At 36.6% G+C, this 18,303-nt stretch overlaps 1 protein-coding gene and 1 pseudogene across 1 annotated transcript; one reads left to right on the forward strand and one right to left on the reverse strand.

Annotated features, from left to right (window-relative positions):
• The first annotated feature begins 6,031 nt into the window (after positions 1-6,031).
• Positions 6,032-8,388, forward strand: LOC120215914 (annotated as a pseudogene).
• A 1,308-nt stretch (positions 8,389-9,696) lies between these two features.
• LOC120216008 lies at positions 9,697-17,329 on the reverse strand. Its single transcript, XM_039213561.1, has 3 exons — positions 17,319-17,329; positions 10,541-10,986; positions 9,697-10,136 (listed from the first exon to the last, which is right to left on the reverse strand). Exons 2-3 carry the CDS (start codon positions 10,723-10,725, stop codon positions 9,722-9,724), a joined length of 600 nt encoding a protein of 199 aa, XP_039069492.1. The 5' UTR covers positions 10,726-10,986; positions 17,319-17,329; the 3' UTR covers positions 9,697-9,721.
• Between the last annotated feature and the right edge of the window lie 974 nt (positions 17,330-18,303).

Raw genomic sequence — 18,303 nt, forward strand, 5'->3', positions numbered from 1 at the left:
TTTTTTAATTTTATATTGCTCATAATGTCTCACTAAGTCAATGACTTAGCGTGTGAGTGTTTTCACACGTAGGTTCAAAGTTATACGAAGATTAAGCCAATTAAGCATGGGCCAGGACATCATACCTTTGAAGATTACCATATCAGAGAAATTTGAAATGTATGTGATTGTGTTCTGGAAATGTTGTTGGAATGTACTATAAATGAAAATTTTAGATGCTCTAATATGTATTTTTAACTATGATTTATTAAGTTTTGTTTTCCTTGTCAAGTTTAAATCGCATTTTAAATGAGTCAAAGTGATTGTAAAGTCAATGTGACACCTCAGAGTCGTATCTAGGTCGGGTACGGGTCGGGGTGTTACACGTCATCTTCTTCGATTGCCAAGATTTTGGAAGAGAATAAATCATCTTCCTCACAAGGTTCTCATTAGTAGGTATGTGCATTATCGAATATTATTCGATCTGAATTTTCGAATATCTGAAAATTTAAGATACCTAAAGTAATGATCTGTATCCGGATCCAAATCTGATTTTTTTTGCAAAAAATTCAAAAAAAAAGTTAACAGAAATTAAAATATTCATATTTACTTGTTTTCCAACAATTGTTTATGTAATTACATGCCCCACTACAATTAAAATTTTAAATAACATAGTACAAAAAAATAGTCCCCTAAATGTTAAATAGCATAAAGTATTGTACATTAACAACACAATTGTTGAAAACATTTTGATATACCTAACACATTTGTTAATTAATTTTTATAAATTTTAATATTATATTCGATTCAATTATTCGAATATATATATTTATTACTTAAAGTTTAAAACATCAATTTTTACTCCTTAATCAAATGAAAAATTGACATCTATACTGGAAATATTTTTTGAAATAATTTTTACTAAAGATTTCGAACTTTAATCGAGTTAAAAACTCAATTTTAACTAAGTAGTACCGATACTGCTAAGGTCATATATCTATACATGGTTTTTTATCGATTCGACAATTCAGAAAACATTTCAGATACCCGATCCGAACTATCCAAAAATTGAAAAACATACCAGATATCTGAATTTTTGGATCGGATCGGCCGGATCAGATTTTTTTGCACACCCCTACACATTAGGGATAACTTCTCCAAATCCCTTGAGACCGTTGACAATCATGGAAAATCTATTCGTCATAGCTTTGATGTCTTCGTTCGGGTTCATCTTGAAATTATCATAGTTATGATTGAGAAGACTAATTTTGGTTTCCCTTACTTCATTAGTTCCTTCATGAGTGACTTGGAGTTTGTCCCATATCTCATTGGTATTTGAACAAGAGGAGACTCTTCCATATTCATCCGGGCCTAATGCACAAAATAGAATGTGCATAGCCTTTGCATTTAGTTATAACTTCTTCTTCTCTCCAGCACTCCAATCATCCATCTCATTGGTTGGAATGGAGTATCCCTTTATAATAGAGTCTCAAGCTCCTAGATCACTGGCTTGAATGAAGAACATTATCATATTCTTCCAATAGACATAGTTTTCTCCATTGAAATAAGGTAGCTTGTTGACCGGTTGAGAGTCTTCAATGTAGTAAGAGCCGGAGGTTGAAACTATCTTCTCGGTTGTGTCTAGAATCGTTAGAGCTTCTTCAAGGATCGTCTCAAGGTTCATAAACCTTCTAATGAGTCAAGCTTTTATACCAATTGTTGGGGTTGCGATGAAGCTCAAATTGACAAACGAATATTGCCAAGAGAGGGTGAATTGGCCAATTAAAAATTTTGGGTATGAAGTAAAAAAAAGATTAGAAATTTTGAAAAATGATTTATAGTGGTTCGACTTCTAAACCAAGTCTACATCCACTACCTTAGCTTCACACTAAGGATTTTCCAACAAATTCACTAATTTGTTCTTTCTTTTTCGAGGACATAGAGATAACATTTACAAAACCCTTAGTTTTTCAATGTCTAAACTAAAACCACTCCCTTTTACAAAGGTTGAAAGATGTAAACAAGAAAACCTCACAAATGTAGGTGTTTACAAGAATTAAACTCACAGGAAAACAATAGAAAGATTTATAATGAGCTCAAAAACACATATGTACAAGAGAAAAGAAAAATAAGAGTGAAAGAGCTTTTCTCTTGATCTCAATTTCTTGGATAGGTGTTGTAACCTTCTTCAAGTGTCCTCAACTTGTTTTTATATGTTGAAATGAGTTTGTGGTTGTTTCTAGCCGTTGAAGATGTTTTGGAGCCATTGAAGATTAATTTTCTACAAAATAAAATTGTCTACGACAGAGAGTAATGGTACTCCTTTAATGAATATCGATACTACCTTTATAATTTTTAAATAAACTAGTCGTTAAAGACCGTTGGGCTTGACTAGTATCGATACTACTATGTAAAGTAGTATCGATACCCCCTTGGGTATCGATACCTATTTTGCATTCTGGAATTTAAGCCGTTTGAAAAACATCTGGTAGTATCGATACTACTATTTCTCTTACCTTTGGTATCGATACCACATGAACAATATTGATACTGTTCATGTAATATCAATATTGTAAGAACGGTATCGGTACTACGTACCCAGAAAATAGTTTTGTGCTTAAATTCTACTTTAATGGACTTTGAATTATTTTTGAAAACTTTGAAAAATTGATTAACTTAAAATTTGCTTACTCGACTTGATTAAGGATGGGCATGCGACGGGTCGATTCGAGTTTTTGGCCGCCCCAATAATTTTTATGTTTTCTCCTGCCCCGAACCCATCTTGATTTTAGAATATAAACCTGACCCGACCCTATGAACCCGTATATATTAATAATTTAAATAATTAAAATAATATATTTTATAATAATTTACTATATTTTTAATAATTAAATAATATATTTTTAATATTATTAAAATAAAATTATTTAAAATCTTAAATATATTATATATTTTATACAGGGTCAGGTCAGATCAATGATTTTTCACCTTAAATCCAACTTTACCCCGCCCCGAACCTACCTAGTATATAATCCACACTGAACTCCGAAATTAAAAAAAAATTGCTCCTATAAGATAAGGTTGGGTCGAGACCCATCAGATTCAAATATTTTGACTATCCCTAGACTTGATCAAATACTCTCTTAAATAAATCGAGGCAAGTATCTTACTATGATGTTCATATTTGGGTACCCAAAATTTTTCTTTTATAAAAAAATTGGCCTGTGTCCCAATCCATAGTATACTCGTAAAATTCATGTGCCTATATTTTTAGGTCATAGGCACTTGATTCATATTTATTTTATTTCTTTAAATTATATTATTTAAAAAATCAAATAGAAATTAATCAAAATACATAAAATCTAAAAGCTCGTTTATAAATTTAAATTAAAGAACCTAAAATAAAACTTAAAATTTTAAAAAGATATTAGAATAAAAAATAATTAAATTTATAATATTTTTAGATTAAAAAATAATTTTATAAAAAATAATATATTAAGGTAAATGATTTAAAAAATTTAGAGACTTAGAATGTTAGGCAAAAATAATTTTGAAATTTTGAATGAAAAATCTAACTGGAATAATAATAATAATAATAATAATAATAATAATAATAATATATTACACGTTACCCAAAAAAAAGTTTACTTGGACGATATTGGCTGTAATTGGTACTCGTGGCGTTTTATGGGAAAAAAGAGACGATGTGGCAAAAAAGCGCAGAAGAGATAAGGTGATCCCCACACCTGAGTTTTGTGTCACGCGCGGCTTTACCCACTACCACTTGGGCTAGCGTTCTTTCTCTCTCTAAAAATATTTTTTAGAGGTTAGAGATATTTCTCGATTTTTCACTTGCTTTTTTATATGTTTAAGTTATTTTATTTCACTTTCCACCCATTCCCGAAGCAAATGCAAACCACGCTCCTTCAGTAGTGGAATAGAGATGAAGTGTCAGAAAAGTGAAACGAAGCGCGCGTGGGATTAAAAAGTTGAAAAATATCTGAAATGGGCAATTATCCATCCACGGTTCAATGTCTTCCACAAAATAAAAGGGAGAAGAAAAATCATTGAAATAAAACGCCAAAAGACGACGCGTGGCGAAGGACCAGAGCGTTCTCAGCCACAAGACTTCAAGCTCCTTCTCGAGTTTTCCCCGAAAAACAAAATCCGACATGTTATCCTTCACTGTGTTTTTTTATACATAATAATATGGCTGTAATTCTTATATGCATCCTTGCGGCTTCCCCTTCTCCATCGGTTCTCGATTCAACATCCAAATCTAATATTGATTCTTCTTCATTCCTCTTTGTTTCTCGGCAACTCATCAGTACAGTACGATTGTTTGAGTTTCCTGCTGATTTTTATTAAGAGAAAATAACCTCATTGACCAAAAATACTTTATAATATACGATTTTAACCAACTTTTTTTGGATTTTCCAAAATGACCAACTAAATCGCAATGCGATCGATAATTCGCAACGCGATCTCCGGTATCGCAAATCAGTTTTCAAATTCGCAACGCGAACTTCGACTATCGCAATGCGAACTTGGACTATCGCAATGCGAATATGTAAATCGCAATGCGAACTTGGACTATCGCAATGCGAATATGTAAATCGCAATGCGATAGTCGAAGTTCGCGTTGCGATTTATTCCAAATTCGCAACGACTGGTGGTATTGCATTTGTTTCTTAAGAATTTTCTCTAAAAAGATAGTATTCGCGCGGACGTGTCGAAGACACGTATTACCACGACCACGACACGAGACGAGATGGACGGCAGCGGCGGCGGCACGCGAGAGTCCCCCTTGTTCTCTATCACTCAACAAGGAAGTGGGAAAGCCAAGTCTTAAATACCATTCCCAATAGTATTTCCAATACTATGTGGGATTGAGCATTACCAACACTTGTTTCCAATACAATGTGATTATTCAGGAAACAATTAACAATCATGCACTTTAAAACAACTGAATCAACAACCAATTGCATTAGTATTATACGATTAAATATGTCATAATTAAAAGTCAATCTACAATCAATCGCGATTGTTGCAATTTTAAGCAAAACATTCAAAAATAATATCACTATTTAAGGCTCAATCTCACATAGTATTGGGAACAAGTGTTGGTAATGCTCAATCCCACATAGTATTGGAAACACTATTGAGAATGGTATTTAAGGCTTGGCTTTCCCACTTCCTTGTTGAGTGATAGAGAACAAGGGGAACTCTCGTGCACCGCCGCCGCTGTCCGTCTCGTCTCGTTTTGGTTCGTGGTCGTGGTCGTACGTATCTTCGACACGTCCGCGCGAATACTATCTTTTTAGAGAAAATTTTTAAGAAACAAATGCAATACCGTCATTGCGATTTTAGACTATCGCAACGAACTTGGAATAAATCGCAACGCGAACTTGGACTATCGCAACGAATTTGGAATAAATCGCAACGCGAACTTCGACTATCGCAATGAATTTGGAATAAATCGCAACGCGAACTTGGACTTGGAATAAATCACAACGAATTTGGAATAAATCGCAACGCGAACTTGGACTATCGCAACGAACTTGGAATAAATCGCAACGCGAACTTGGACTATCGCAATGCGAATATGTAAATCGCAATGCGATAGTCGAAGTTCGCGTTGCGAATCTGGAAACTGATTTGCGATACCGGAGATCGCGTTGCGAATTATCGATCGCATTGCGATTTAGTTGGTCATTTTGGCAAATAAAAAAAAATTGGTTAAAATCGTATATTATAAGACATTTTTGGTCACTGAAGTTATTTTCTCTTTTATTAATTATCATCGGATTTTTTGTTTGGTCGCTGGATCTCTGTTATCAAGATTTCTCGTTTTAACTGGTAAGTTTGTGGCTGATCTGCTTTCTTCTGTTGATAATAATACTGTTTCATTTAATATGTGTGGACTTGAATCTGCTTGTTTCAGAGAGGATTTGTCTCTTTAGCTTTTTTATATAGTATTTTATTTTGCAATCGGAAAGAAGTCTTATCTGGTTGCTGAATTAGTTCTGATAATTAAATTATGTGTATATAGATATACTGAGAGTGATTTTGGTTTAGTTGGAGTTGCAGGAGTATTATAGACTCTGCAATATTTGAAGCAAAATCCGTTGCTCCCGATGGCGACCGAGGTACATACACAGTTCAATATTTGTATGCTTATGCCTGGAGTGTAATTTGCATTCTACTTTATTAATTTAGAAGGTTGGATTTAAGAAGACGAAGAAGAAATTGTAATGAAAGCTGTCAATTTGCTGCGTGTACGCATAATTTGAGTCAAATGCTCCTATGCAAATTTACTGTTTATTTGATTGCTATCGCTATGTTTACTGGACCTTGAAAAATGTTCCTTTTATGGATTACTGCAATTTATGGAAACTTATGCTTCTTTTTTTATTAATTTTTCCCTCTGGCTATTCCAATTCGACTGTTTGAATGCGCTCATATATGTGTGGACCTGAATCTGCTTTAATGGGAAGGTTTAGCATTAGTTTGTGGTGGCGTAAGGGTTGTTTTTAGAATGGAAAGTTCTTATATAATAATCTTTATATTGTGAAGAGTTTTTCCTAATTGTTTAAATGATGATGCAAATTTCATATAGGACCAAATTGAAGGCACGGAATCACCTAATGCTCTTAAATCCGGTTTATGTTGTTCCATTGGCAGCCAACAATCTGAGTCATTCTCCCAATTGCAGGAGTTATATGCATTTAAGCATGACCAAACACCCAAGGTTCCATTCTTAATGTTGCCTCAGTCTTTTCTTTCCTTTCTATAATAGTCTCCAACAAGTAATTGTTAATATTTTCTTGATATACTCAAATTTTCCTGTAAAATAGGTTCGGAAGCCCTATACTATAACTAAACAAAGGGAAAAATGGACTGAGGAAGAGCATCAGAAGTTTCTTGAAGCTTTAAGGCTGTATGGTCGTGGCTGGCGCCAAATAGAAGGTAAGTACAGATTGGAGAATTTTGCATTCACTCTTTTGCCAGTTATGGTGTGAACAGATCAAGTTATACTTGTTTTCATGCAGAGCATGTAGGCACAAAAACTGCTGTTCAAATTCGGAGTCATGCTTAGAAGTTTTACTCCAAGGTATTGCAAAATTTTCTTGATAAAAAATGATTGTATCTTTTATGAAAATGCCATGTGTAGACATTTTTATATAGTTTTTTTTAATCGGCATCTCATAGTTGCGCCTTTGTGGTTTTAGGTTGCCCGAGAATCAAATGGTGGCTTTGAGAGTTCCACTAAATCAATTGAGAACCGTCTCCTCGTCCAAAAAGGAAGTCAATGCGTCCGTATCCCCGCAAATCCGTTGCTATACTCAAAGGAATATTTCCATTTTCTCAACCCGAGAGGTCTCCATCCCCCAATCACTTGGTTCCAGAACAGGATAACAAGAAGTCACCCTCATCAGTTTTGTCCTCATTTCTTTTCGATGCAATGGGGTCTACTGCCTCGGAGAAACCAACTAAATGTTCTTCCCCAACTTCTTGTGCCACTGCTAATATACAGTCACTCGATGCATCCCCTGTTGGAAAAGAAAATGACTGTGTGACATCTACAGAGGAAGAGAATGAATCTTTATCCACTGTTAAAGTATCAGGACATTCAACTGAGGAGGTCATTTTATCTTTGGTAAAATCTCTGCCTTTGTTCATTATATAAAACAACTATCACTGACCTAGAATTTGGAATCTGATTTTCTTCTTGTAATTTCCCAGAAATCCAATGCAAATTTTGAGGAACCTGTTTGTGCCAAAGGAAATGCAGAAGCAGTAGATATGTCTTTCACTAGTATTAAGCTTCTTGGGATAACAGTTGAGGTGAAAGATTCTGGTAATAATGCCGTCGGTGAGAGGCTTGTTCAGGCATTATCATCAACATGTTTGGACTTGCGTTTGTCACACGGGACAGTCATCAATGATTGGAGCAGGGTGCCTTCCAAATCTAATTTATCCCCTTGTATTGAAATCCACTCAGATAAAAATGACCGTGTAGAATACACCAATAATGCTCCTGTGCCATGGTGGGCTCTTTACCAAGGTCTACCCCTTTATTACATCACTTCATTTAATCAAACGAGTAAAGGCTCTTGTGTCAAAGAATAGGTGAAAGAGAAGGAAACTCTGAATGAAAGATCTTCCACGGCTTCAAATACTGGCTCAGTTAGTGAAACAGAAAATAGGGACAAGAATTCAGATTCTGTTGATTCTCAATGCCAAAAGTCTTCTCCTGAGGTTAAACTGACTCCCCAAAAAAGTAGCAAGGGGTTTGTGCCATACAAATGATGTTTAACCGAAAGAGATATGGAAGTGTCCGGGGGACGGGAGAGAGTGCAAAAAGCCCGAGTTTGTTCATAGTTGCCAAGGCCTTTGTGCACATAATGCAATTTAGTGAGAGGATAAAAGTAATCATATATTATAGGTAATTTTTTCCTGTTTGTAACATATCATTCAACATATCAACTACCTTCAGATGGCTCGTGTTGGTAGGTCGACACTCAATAAGCAGACTGGGTTAATGGCAGCTTTAACATCTGTGGTTCAATGTGTTCATAGGTCAAGAGTTGGAATGGCCTTAACATTACGGGGGTTCATTTGTGTGTTAAGAGTTAGAGGTGTATCCTAGATGTTTCATGTCAAGCATCAAGTTGAAGATATATATGTACATATTATGTCCTGATTCTAACATGTTTTGCTGCAATATTTGCAATCTTAATTTTTCCCCTTGTTCAGCTTGTTTACCCGTCTTAAACATAAACATTGGCCGGTTTGATGTTTGTATATTGGTATTTCATGAATCATGACACAGAAAACAATAAATTGTTATGACGGTTCAAGTAATCATTCATAATCTTGATTGGTGTAAGATCTATTAAAAGTATATGCAAATTTATGCCTTCAGGTGGACTTTCTTACAATTATGTTGTATGCTTAGAGTTGATACGAGGACTGGGGTTGGAGGATGTTGGCAGCCGTTAAGATGTGTTGGAGAGCCGTTGAGTTCAGGGGTTCGAGGGCCGTTGAGGTTGTTGCTTGGTGGTGGAGGGCATAACAATTAGATATCTATAAAATTGTAAAATGAAAATTACAGGCAAAATGCGTAGTACATTTGCTTTTAAGAAGCATTGCGCCCAACATCTGACAGATACTATTAGCCAAAACATTATAGTTTCATGACTTCACGCTTCAAGGCAACAAAAACAACATTTAAAAAGCATTCCGCAACCCTCTGCTAGCTTGCCTTTTCGCGATTTTTACAGTCAACTAGACCATAGAAAAAAAATTAAAAAAGAAAGAAAGAAAGGTATCATATCCTCCATTTATACCAATCTCGGATTTGATCATCGAAAACCAATATCTTCTTTCCCTTATGGAAGAAAAAAGGAACCTGACCTTAACAACTGGAGAAAAATGGATTCGAAGATATTCGTTACTACGTACTAGGAGTGAACCATAAAAAGAGTGGCATCGCAAAAGGCAAAGTAAACAAATCATGCAGCACGTACAAATGTGGCAGAATAAGAACAGCATCGAGCATGAGTAAATCTGGCAGGCACTCAGTTTGAACCCTTTTTAACTCCATCATGTATCGCCACCCGTACAAATATGGGGTTTGCACTCAGCTACCTCTGTTGTTCCAAAATTGTCATTTCCTAACTCACACACTGCGTTAATTCCTCGCCTAACACTTCACTCGGATCAAACAACTCCTATCCTAAATGGGGTAAGCCCTCTTTAGGAACCTGATTGTTCTGCAGTAATATGGCCATATTGATTCCACAAAGTCCACGTACTTCTCCATCAACCGCTCTTGGAAATCTTTCACCTTTTTTCTCCATACCTCTTTGTAGTCCAAGTTCTTCATGTCTTCCACAGGTAGCCACACGAGAGCCCGTACATCTTCCTTCAGCTTTCCACATGTGATATACTTGTAAGCCAGGAGGTAGTAAGTAGGTACGTTCCTAATTAGTTGAACCGTCTGCTTGAAGCAGAAAACGTACAGCGTGCACAAGCCTCTAAGCATCTTGATGTAAAGAGCAACAATCAAGGGCCCAAACACCCATAGTGGAATCAACTCCATTGAAACTTTGACCCCATATATCAAATTGACACCAAGGTACCATGGAACACTGCACATGTGGCAGAGCAACTGTAAGTGAGTAAATTGTTCATGTTATTATGAAATGATAGGACAACTCAAAATAATTGACAAAAGATATTAATGAGAGAATGAAAACCAAGTTACAATTTTTACCAAATCATCCCGGGGCGAGAATGAGGAGCACTAGGAACCAAATCAGAACCAGGGAGTCGGTTAACTTGGCAATGGTTTATCAGAGGCATACCAGAAGTCCTTATGGTTTGTCAAGATGAGAACTTTATGGTTTTCACTCTTCGCTCTTTTTAGTATACAAACAACCATTTGATATCACAAACATAATGCCACATGGTAATAAATCATGTAAACTGCTAGAAAATAATTCTGGGGACTGGGTGGGGGCAGAAAGAGAGAGAGCACATTAATTATACTTACAACATTAATAAGGGTATTTTGATTGCCGCATTCATTTCCCAGAAATAGCACCAAACAATCTTCAGAATCTCGCCTTTTCTATTACTTTGGGTGCCAACTTGAGTTTCTGATGCATCTTTAGGAGGTGCTTCTCCCCAAGGTCCACCACTTGACTTGGGTATTGTGATCGCAACATAATTATCCATTTCTTCAATAATTTATGAATAGAAGGTGATCCCACAACGTTCTCACCAGTTTCCGAGGCATAGGCAACTGGACCATTATGAGCCTTGGAAGATTCTATCGTGGCTGCTTCACCATCTTTTGGAACATAAGAAACTTTAATAGAACTCTTTGGAACATTCCCCTCATTTTTTCTGTCTCCTGATTCATCATTCAGAACACTGCCTTTGAAGGCTGAAATTCTAATATTTTTGGAGTCCAATCCAAGAGTATGAGCCCCTCTACTGCTAAAATAAGCATATCTTAATTTAAATGCTCAAGATGCATACAGCTAAAAAGGAAGTATTTGAATAAAATGAAAGGAAAATAGGACTGTGAAAGATAATGTAAGAAAAATAATAATGGAAAGTGTTAGGAAATAATTCAAGTACAAGTAATTTCCCTATTACCAGATTAGTGAGAATACGAAATAAAAGCGGAAAAATAATACCCGAAATTGATAACGGAGTTCAGCCAATTGTGCTTACGTCTCCAGACTGCTGCAGATCTTTTACTAAGAGAGAAAATTTACAGGTGTTTACAAAACACTCACTACTCACAAGAAAGCTCTCTAGTATTGGGAGAAAGAAATGATTTTTGGAATGGTTTTGAAGCTAAATGAGCTAGGGTATTTATAGTTGAAACTTAAGGACTTAATCTTGTAAATACCCTAAAGCCTAGGTATTAATTGTGATTATCCCATTATCATTTTTCAACAAACATCTACCAAACTTTGAAAAACTATTTTTCAAAGAAACATTTACCAAACTTTGAAAACCATTTTCAAAGAAACATTTACCAAACTTTGAAAACCATTTTTTCAAAGTTGGTTACCAAACTTGAAAACCATTTTAATACTTTCAACAATCTCCCACTTGAAGACTGATTTTAATCTGTCTTCACACCTCGATCAATGCAACAGCTTTTCTAGTCTTGTTACTCTAGCATGCCAACTGAAGTTGAACACAACTTCAGTTTGTCTGTAGTCACCGTCTTTGTCAACATGTCTGCCGGATTTTGAGCTCCACTGATCTTTTCAAGTTTCAAAATCCCATCTTCCAGAAGAGACCGGATAAAATGATATCGCAATTGTATGTGCTTTGTCCTGGAATGAAAATACAGATTCTTTGCTAGATGTATAGCACTTTGACTGTCGCAATACAAGACATTGTTATCTTGTTTCTTGCCTAACTCTTCCAAGAAACTTTGGATCCAAACCATCTCCTTGCTAGTTTCCGTAACAGCGACATATTCTGCTTCAGTTGTGGAGAGAGCAACTATCTTCTGTAGTTGAGAAACCCAACTCACTACGGTTCCTCCTAGAGTATAGACATACCCTGTAGTGCTCCTTCTGATGTCAACATTTTCGGCTAAGTCAGCATCTACATAGCCTGTCAGTATCGTATCTCCACCTTTGAAACAAAGTGCTTTGTTTGTGGTACCCCGCAGATATCTGAGGATCCATTTGACTGCTTCCCAGTGTACCTTGCCCGGATTATTCATGTACCTGCTAACAGCTCCACTGCTTGAGCAATATCTGGTCTGGTACAAATCATGGCATACATCAGACTTCCAATTGCTGAGGCGTACGGCACCTTCACCATGTGTGCACGTTCTTCCTCCGTCTTTGGTGATTGTTCTTTGGAGAGTCTGAAATGAACACCTAAAGGTGTACTTACTGGTTTAGCATCTTGCATGTTGAACCTGGAGAGTACTTTGTTGATGTACTCAGCCTGTGATAATATCAAATTCCCTGACTTTGTGTCTCTCTTGATCCTCATCCCAAGAATCTGCTTTGCAGCACCCAGATCTTTCATAGCAAACTGCTTTGATAATTTTTGCTTCAAGTTTATAATCTCTTGCATGTCTGAGCCTGCAACGAGCATGTCATCAACGTACAACAATAAAATAATGAAGCTATTTTCGAACCTCTTGATGTAGCAACAATGATCTGCTTGGCATCTGGTAAAACCACTGCTACTCATGAAACTATTGAACTTCTTGTACCACTGTCTAGGAGCTTGTTTTAAACCATACAAGCTCTTATTCAACCTGCATACCAGGTTTTTCTTGTCTGCCTCTATGAAGCCTTCTGGCTGCCTCATATAGATTTCTTCCTCCAAATTACCATGAAGGAAAGCTGTCTTTACATCTAACTGCTCAATATGTAAATTCTCTGCAGCTACAATTTTCAACACCAGTCTGATTGTAGACAGTTTCACGACTGGAGAGAAAATTTCATTGTAGTCAATACCTTCTTTTTGCTGAAAACCTTTGACAACCAATCTCGCTTTGTAGCGTTTGGTCCCATCGTGCTCTTCTTTGATCCTGTAAATCCACTTGTTGTGAAGCGCTTTCTTACCTGGTGGTAATTCAGCTAATTCCCACGTCTGATTTGACAAAAGCGAATCCATCTCATCTTTCATGGAAGACTCCCACTTGACTGAATCCTCCACCTGCATTGCTTCATCATAGCACTCTGGTTCACCATTATCAGTCAGCAACAAGTAGTGCAAAGAAGGCGAATAACGCTGGGTTGGTTTAGGAATTCTGGAGGAGCGTCTTAGTTCTGGTGTACCAGGTTCTTCCTCTTGAACTGCTTAGGACTGATCTGAACATCATTTCCAGAAATCTCCTCGAACTCAGCAAATTCCTTTGTTTCAGCTTCGGTATTACTTGATTCTACGGTTGGCTTGTCTTTGTACATCACATTTTCATTGAAAATGACGTCTCTGCTTCTGATTCTCTTTCGATTTTCATAGTCCCAAAATCGGTAACCGAACTCATCACCGCCATAACCAACAAAGGCACATTTGTTGGACTTAGCATCAAGTTTACTTCTTTCAGCAGAGTCTATGTGTACATAAGAAATACAACCAAACACTCTTAAGTGTGAAAGGTTTATTTCTTTCTTGCTCCAAACTTCCTCTGGTATTCTGCCATCCAAAGGAATTGAGGGCCCACGGTTGATCAGGTAAGCTGCAGTGTTGATAGCTTCAGCCCATAGAAATTTGGGCAATCCGGCATGTATCCTCATGCTTCTGGCACGTTCATTCAGAGTTCAGTTCATGCGCTCTGCTACGCCATTCTGCTGCGGTGTCATGGAAACTGTTGTCTCCATCTTGATCCCATTGTTTGCGCAAAAATCTCTGAATCTCCTATTTCTGTACTCTCCTCCATTGTCAGACCTTAACCGCTTGACTTTCATGCCAGTCTCATTTTCCACCATGGCCTTCCATTTTCTGAAGGTATCAAAGACTTCTGATTTTTTCTTCAGAAAATAAACCCACACCTTCCTTGTAGAATTATCGATGAAGGTGACATAATATAATGAGTCTGCAAGAGATGGAACTGGAGATGGTCCCCATACATCATTATGAACTAACTCTAACTTTTCAGCCTTGGGTGTCTTACCGATCTTTGCAAAGCTTACTTTCTTTTGTTTGCCAAAGATGCAATCATCGCATAGTCCGACATCTACATTCTTTAGATCCGGCAGCTTCCCCTTTGACAAAAGTGTCTTCATCCCTTTCTCGCTCATATGGCCAAGCCTTTGGTGCCATAGGTTTGATTTTCCATCAGCATCTGCTACTGCAATGATATTCTCTAAATTTGATGTTATATAGAGAGTATTAGTTTTCTTACCACGAGCAATGACGAGTGCTCCTTTGGTAATATTCCATTCACAGCCTAAAAAGGTTGTTCTAAATCCTTCACCATCAAGCTGTCCTACAGAAATCAAATTTCTTTTGAGGCCAGGAATATGTCTCACTCCTTTCAGCTTCCAGGTGGTTTGGTTTGGCAACTTTAGTCGGATGTCTCCTTTTCCGACGATCTTTAAGGTTTCATCATCAGCTAGATGAACCTTCCCAAAATCACCACTGACATAATTTTCCATGATTTCTTGGCATGGGGTGGAGTGGAAAAATGCCCCTGAATCTAAGATCCATGATTCAATCGGACTGTTGACGCTTAGAATCATGGCATCACCTGTCTCCTCTGTCATGTTGGCAGATTCTTGTGCGCCGGTATTTTTCTTCAGTGCTCGGCAATCTCTTTTAAAGTAACCCTTCTTACCACAATTATAACAGGTAAAATCTTTCTTTCCCGTTGTGGATTTTCCCCGTCTGGATTTCGATCTGCCATGATTTGAATTTCTTTCTGAAGTTCTCCCTCTGGACTCCGTGTGCAAAGCTGAGGAGGTTGATGCTTCACCCGATTCTCTCCGTCGAATTTCTTCGCTCAGTACCAGATCCCGAACATCGTCGAATTTCAATTTACTATTTCCCGACGAGCTGCTAACTGCTGTAACAGTAGCATTCCAACTGTCTGGTAGAGATGATAAGAGAATTAAAGCTCGAACTTCATCATCGAATTCAATTTCCACTGAACTCAACTGAGTTGTGATTGTGTTGAGTTCATTTAGGTGTTGTGCCATCGATGCCCCTTCCGTTATCCGCAAATTGAATAATCGCCTCATCAAGTGCACTTTGTTTGAGGCTGATGGCTTCTCATACATACTGGAGAGAGCTGCCATAAGACCCGTCGTGGTATTTTCCTTTGCTATGTTGAAAGCAACATTGCGGGATAATGTCAGTCGGATAACTCCGAGGGCTTGTCTGTCGATAAGAGCCAAGTCTTCATTCTTCATGCCCTATGGTTGCTTTCCTGAGAGAGGTTGATATAGATTTTTCTGGTACCGAAAATCTTCAATCTGCATCTTCCAAAAGCCAAAGTCCGCACCATCGAACTTTTCAATTTTCACATTCCCTTCGTCTGCAGCCATCGCTCCCACTCGAATCTGGTTTCGTTTGGATCGTTTCTGACAATTCTTGCGAACCACCGTGTATTAGAACACCTCCGTCGACAAATTTGTATCGCCGACAAAATTTTACTATTCACGAAATTCACTATTCACATAAATGGTAACCTCGCAAAATTGACAAAATTCACAACCAAAAGCTCTGATTACCAGTTGTTAGGAAATAAACCAAGTACAAGTAATTTCCCTATTACCAGATTAGTGAGAATACGAAATAAAAGCGGAAAAATAATACCCGAAATTGATAACGGAGTTCAACCAATAGTGCTTACGTCTCTGGACTGCTGCAGATCTTTTACTATGAGAGAAAATTTACAGGTGTTTACAAAACACTCACAACTCACAAGAAAGCTCTCTAGTATTGGGAGAAAGAAATGATTTTTGGAATGGTTTTGAAGCTAAATGAGCTAGGGTATTTATAGTTGAAACTTAAGGACTTAATCTTGTAAATACCCTAAAGCCTAGGTATTAATTGTGATTATCCCATTATCATTTTTCAACAAACATCTACCAAACTTTGAAAAACTATTTTTCAAAGAAACATTTACCAAACTTTGAAAACCATTTTCAAAGAAACATTTACCAAACTTTGAAAACCATTTTTTCAAAGTTGGTTACCAAACTTGAAAACCATTTTAATACTTTCAACAGAAAGTAGAAAAGTAAAAGAGTTCACTTCTTCCCTTTTCCACAGCAACAATGAATGCATAAAAAATGTAGATGAGAACAAAATAATTTGGTTTTAAAATAAAAAATATATTTATTTAGAGAGAATAGTAGTAGTATGGCACCAATGCGCCTTCTCTGTTTTCATATCATGCAAAAGTGTTCTTGTCATCCTTGCGTGTAAAGGAAATAAATAAGAATTTTGAGGCAAGAATTTGCTCATCCGAGAAGAGAGAACACATCAATGACAAAAATATATGATTACCGTAGACCTGTATTTGCTCATCCTTGCGTGTAAAGGGAAATAAATAGGAATTCTAAGGCAAAAATTTGCTCATTCGAGAAGAGAGAACACCTCAGTGACAAAAAGATATGATTAGCATAGACCTGTATTTATTTAGAGAGAATAGTAGTAGAATGGCACCAATGCGCCTTCTCTGATTTTCATATCATGCAAAAGTGTTATTGTCATCCTTGCGTGTAAAGGAAATAAATAAGAATTTTGAGGCAAGAATTTGCTCATCCGAGAAGAGAGAACACATCAATGACAAAAATATATGATTATCATAGACCTGTATTTATAGAGTTAGAGATAGCATTACTGCACTACTCAGGCAATGTTAGCACCATCAATCCACCATAACAGAATCAATGAAAAACTTTCCATTTACAATGAACAACATATTCGAATTCAATTTACCACTTCTTCACTAACTTGTTCCTTCACTTCTTTTTCTTGCAAAAAAGATAGAATAAAAGGCCTCTTTTTTTTTTACTTCAGTTTAAAGAGATCTCATTGCCTATTTTCTTTACAATCATTGGTAATCTGTTCATTCCCTACCTTCTTTCACCAACTTGTACCTTCACTTCTAAATTCTAATTTAAAAAAAAGAATAGGAAAACCGGGGAAAGGAAAAAATGTGTAAGAACAAACATTTTGGACTTTCTTAAAGCGATATATTCTATATGCCGAATTAAAAGCATTAGTCAGAGACCTTTCAGATCACCACATCCACATGCACCACGCAAATTGATCAAACTAACCATTATACTAAGAGACAAGCTACCAGCATGAAATGTATTTCTTACCATAAACAAGTGGACTGCCTCAGTGATGTGCCCTTCTCTCTTCTCCCAATCATAGGAATTGTAGCTACATGTCTCCTTAATGTCAATCCTTTCCTACATGATAAAGGCCTTGAAAGAAATGCTACATAAGAACCCTGCAATACAATAAAAATGGTCTTGAAGGAAGGCTACATATGATCCTTAAAATGCAATAAAAATGGCCAATATACTAAGCATTCAGATAAATACCAAAAGAAAGCTATGCTCCCTATATTTTTAGATGCGATAGCAAATGACTCTGTTTCTCAATAAAAAAAGTTCTCAAAGCAATACAAACAAGAGCTGCCAGAATGGAATTTTGCATCTCATGGGATTCAACAAACGGCACCTGGATGGACCTATCTGTCTTGGATGCAAGGTGGAAATTTTTTAAGTCGGCCATCAAACTCTTGGTTTTTAAAGAACTTTACTTCCAAGGCCCTGATTCACACACTCCTAGTCTATTAGTATTAGTGAAAATAATTCTTAGAGCACCTGCAATTGATGGGTCACCAACGCCATAGTCACAACTTTCACCTCAAGCGCCCAAACATTTATTCAACAAGGCCTAAACAAATGAAACAAACACATCATCAAACGAGGACAGAAACATTCAACTATATGCAAGCAAGAAATTCCAACAAACAATGATATGAAAGAAATCTCAAAAAGAACGCTGAAAACCCGATAGAGCAATACCAGCCATAGATCGAATCATTACAGGAACAAATTTCACCTTGTCAAAATTGTAACAATAAAAAATATTGAGCTAAGATTTACAATACAGACCAAACAACGGATATTTATACAAAAGTCGGAGTTGGCGAAAATGAAAGAGTTAGAGAAAATGAAAGAGTTGGCGAAAATGAAAGAGAAATCTATTAACTTTAACTTGTTTTCGGGAAAAAAATTGGAACTGAAAATATTTGCTATTTTCAAATTATCAACACATATTGACATTAACTTA

Source organism: Hibiscus syriacus, unplaced genomic scaffold (assembly GCF_006381635.1).
Source record: "Hibiscus syriacus cultivar Baekdansim isolate YM2019G1 unplaced genomic scaffold, ASM638163v2 tig00000002_pilon, whole genome shotgun sequence".
Lineage (NCBI taxonomy): Eukaryota > Viridiplantae > Streptophyta > Magnoliopsida > Malvales > Malvaceae > Hibiscus > Hibiscus syriacus.

Bases quoted from the DNA above. Each gene is read 5' to 3' on its own strand.
- LOC120216008 (XM_039213561.1), bottom strand. From the start codon at position 10,725: ATGGATAATTATGTTGCGATCACAATACCCAAGTCAAGTGGTGGACCT. The intron at 10,137-10,540 runs GTAAGTATAATT...CCACATGTGCAG, and splicing joins AAAATACCCTTATTAATGTT to TGTTCCATGGTACCTTGGTG.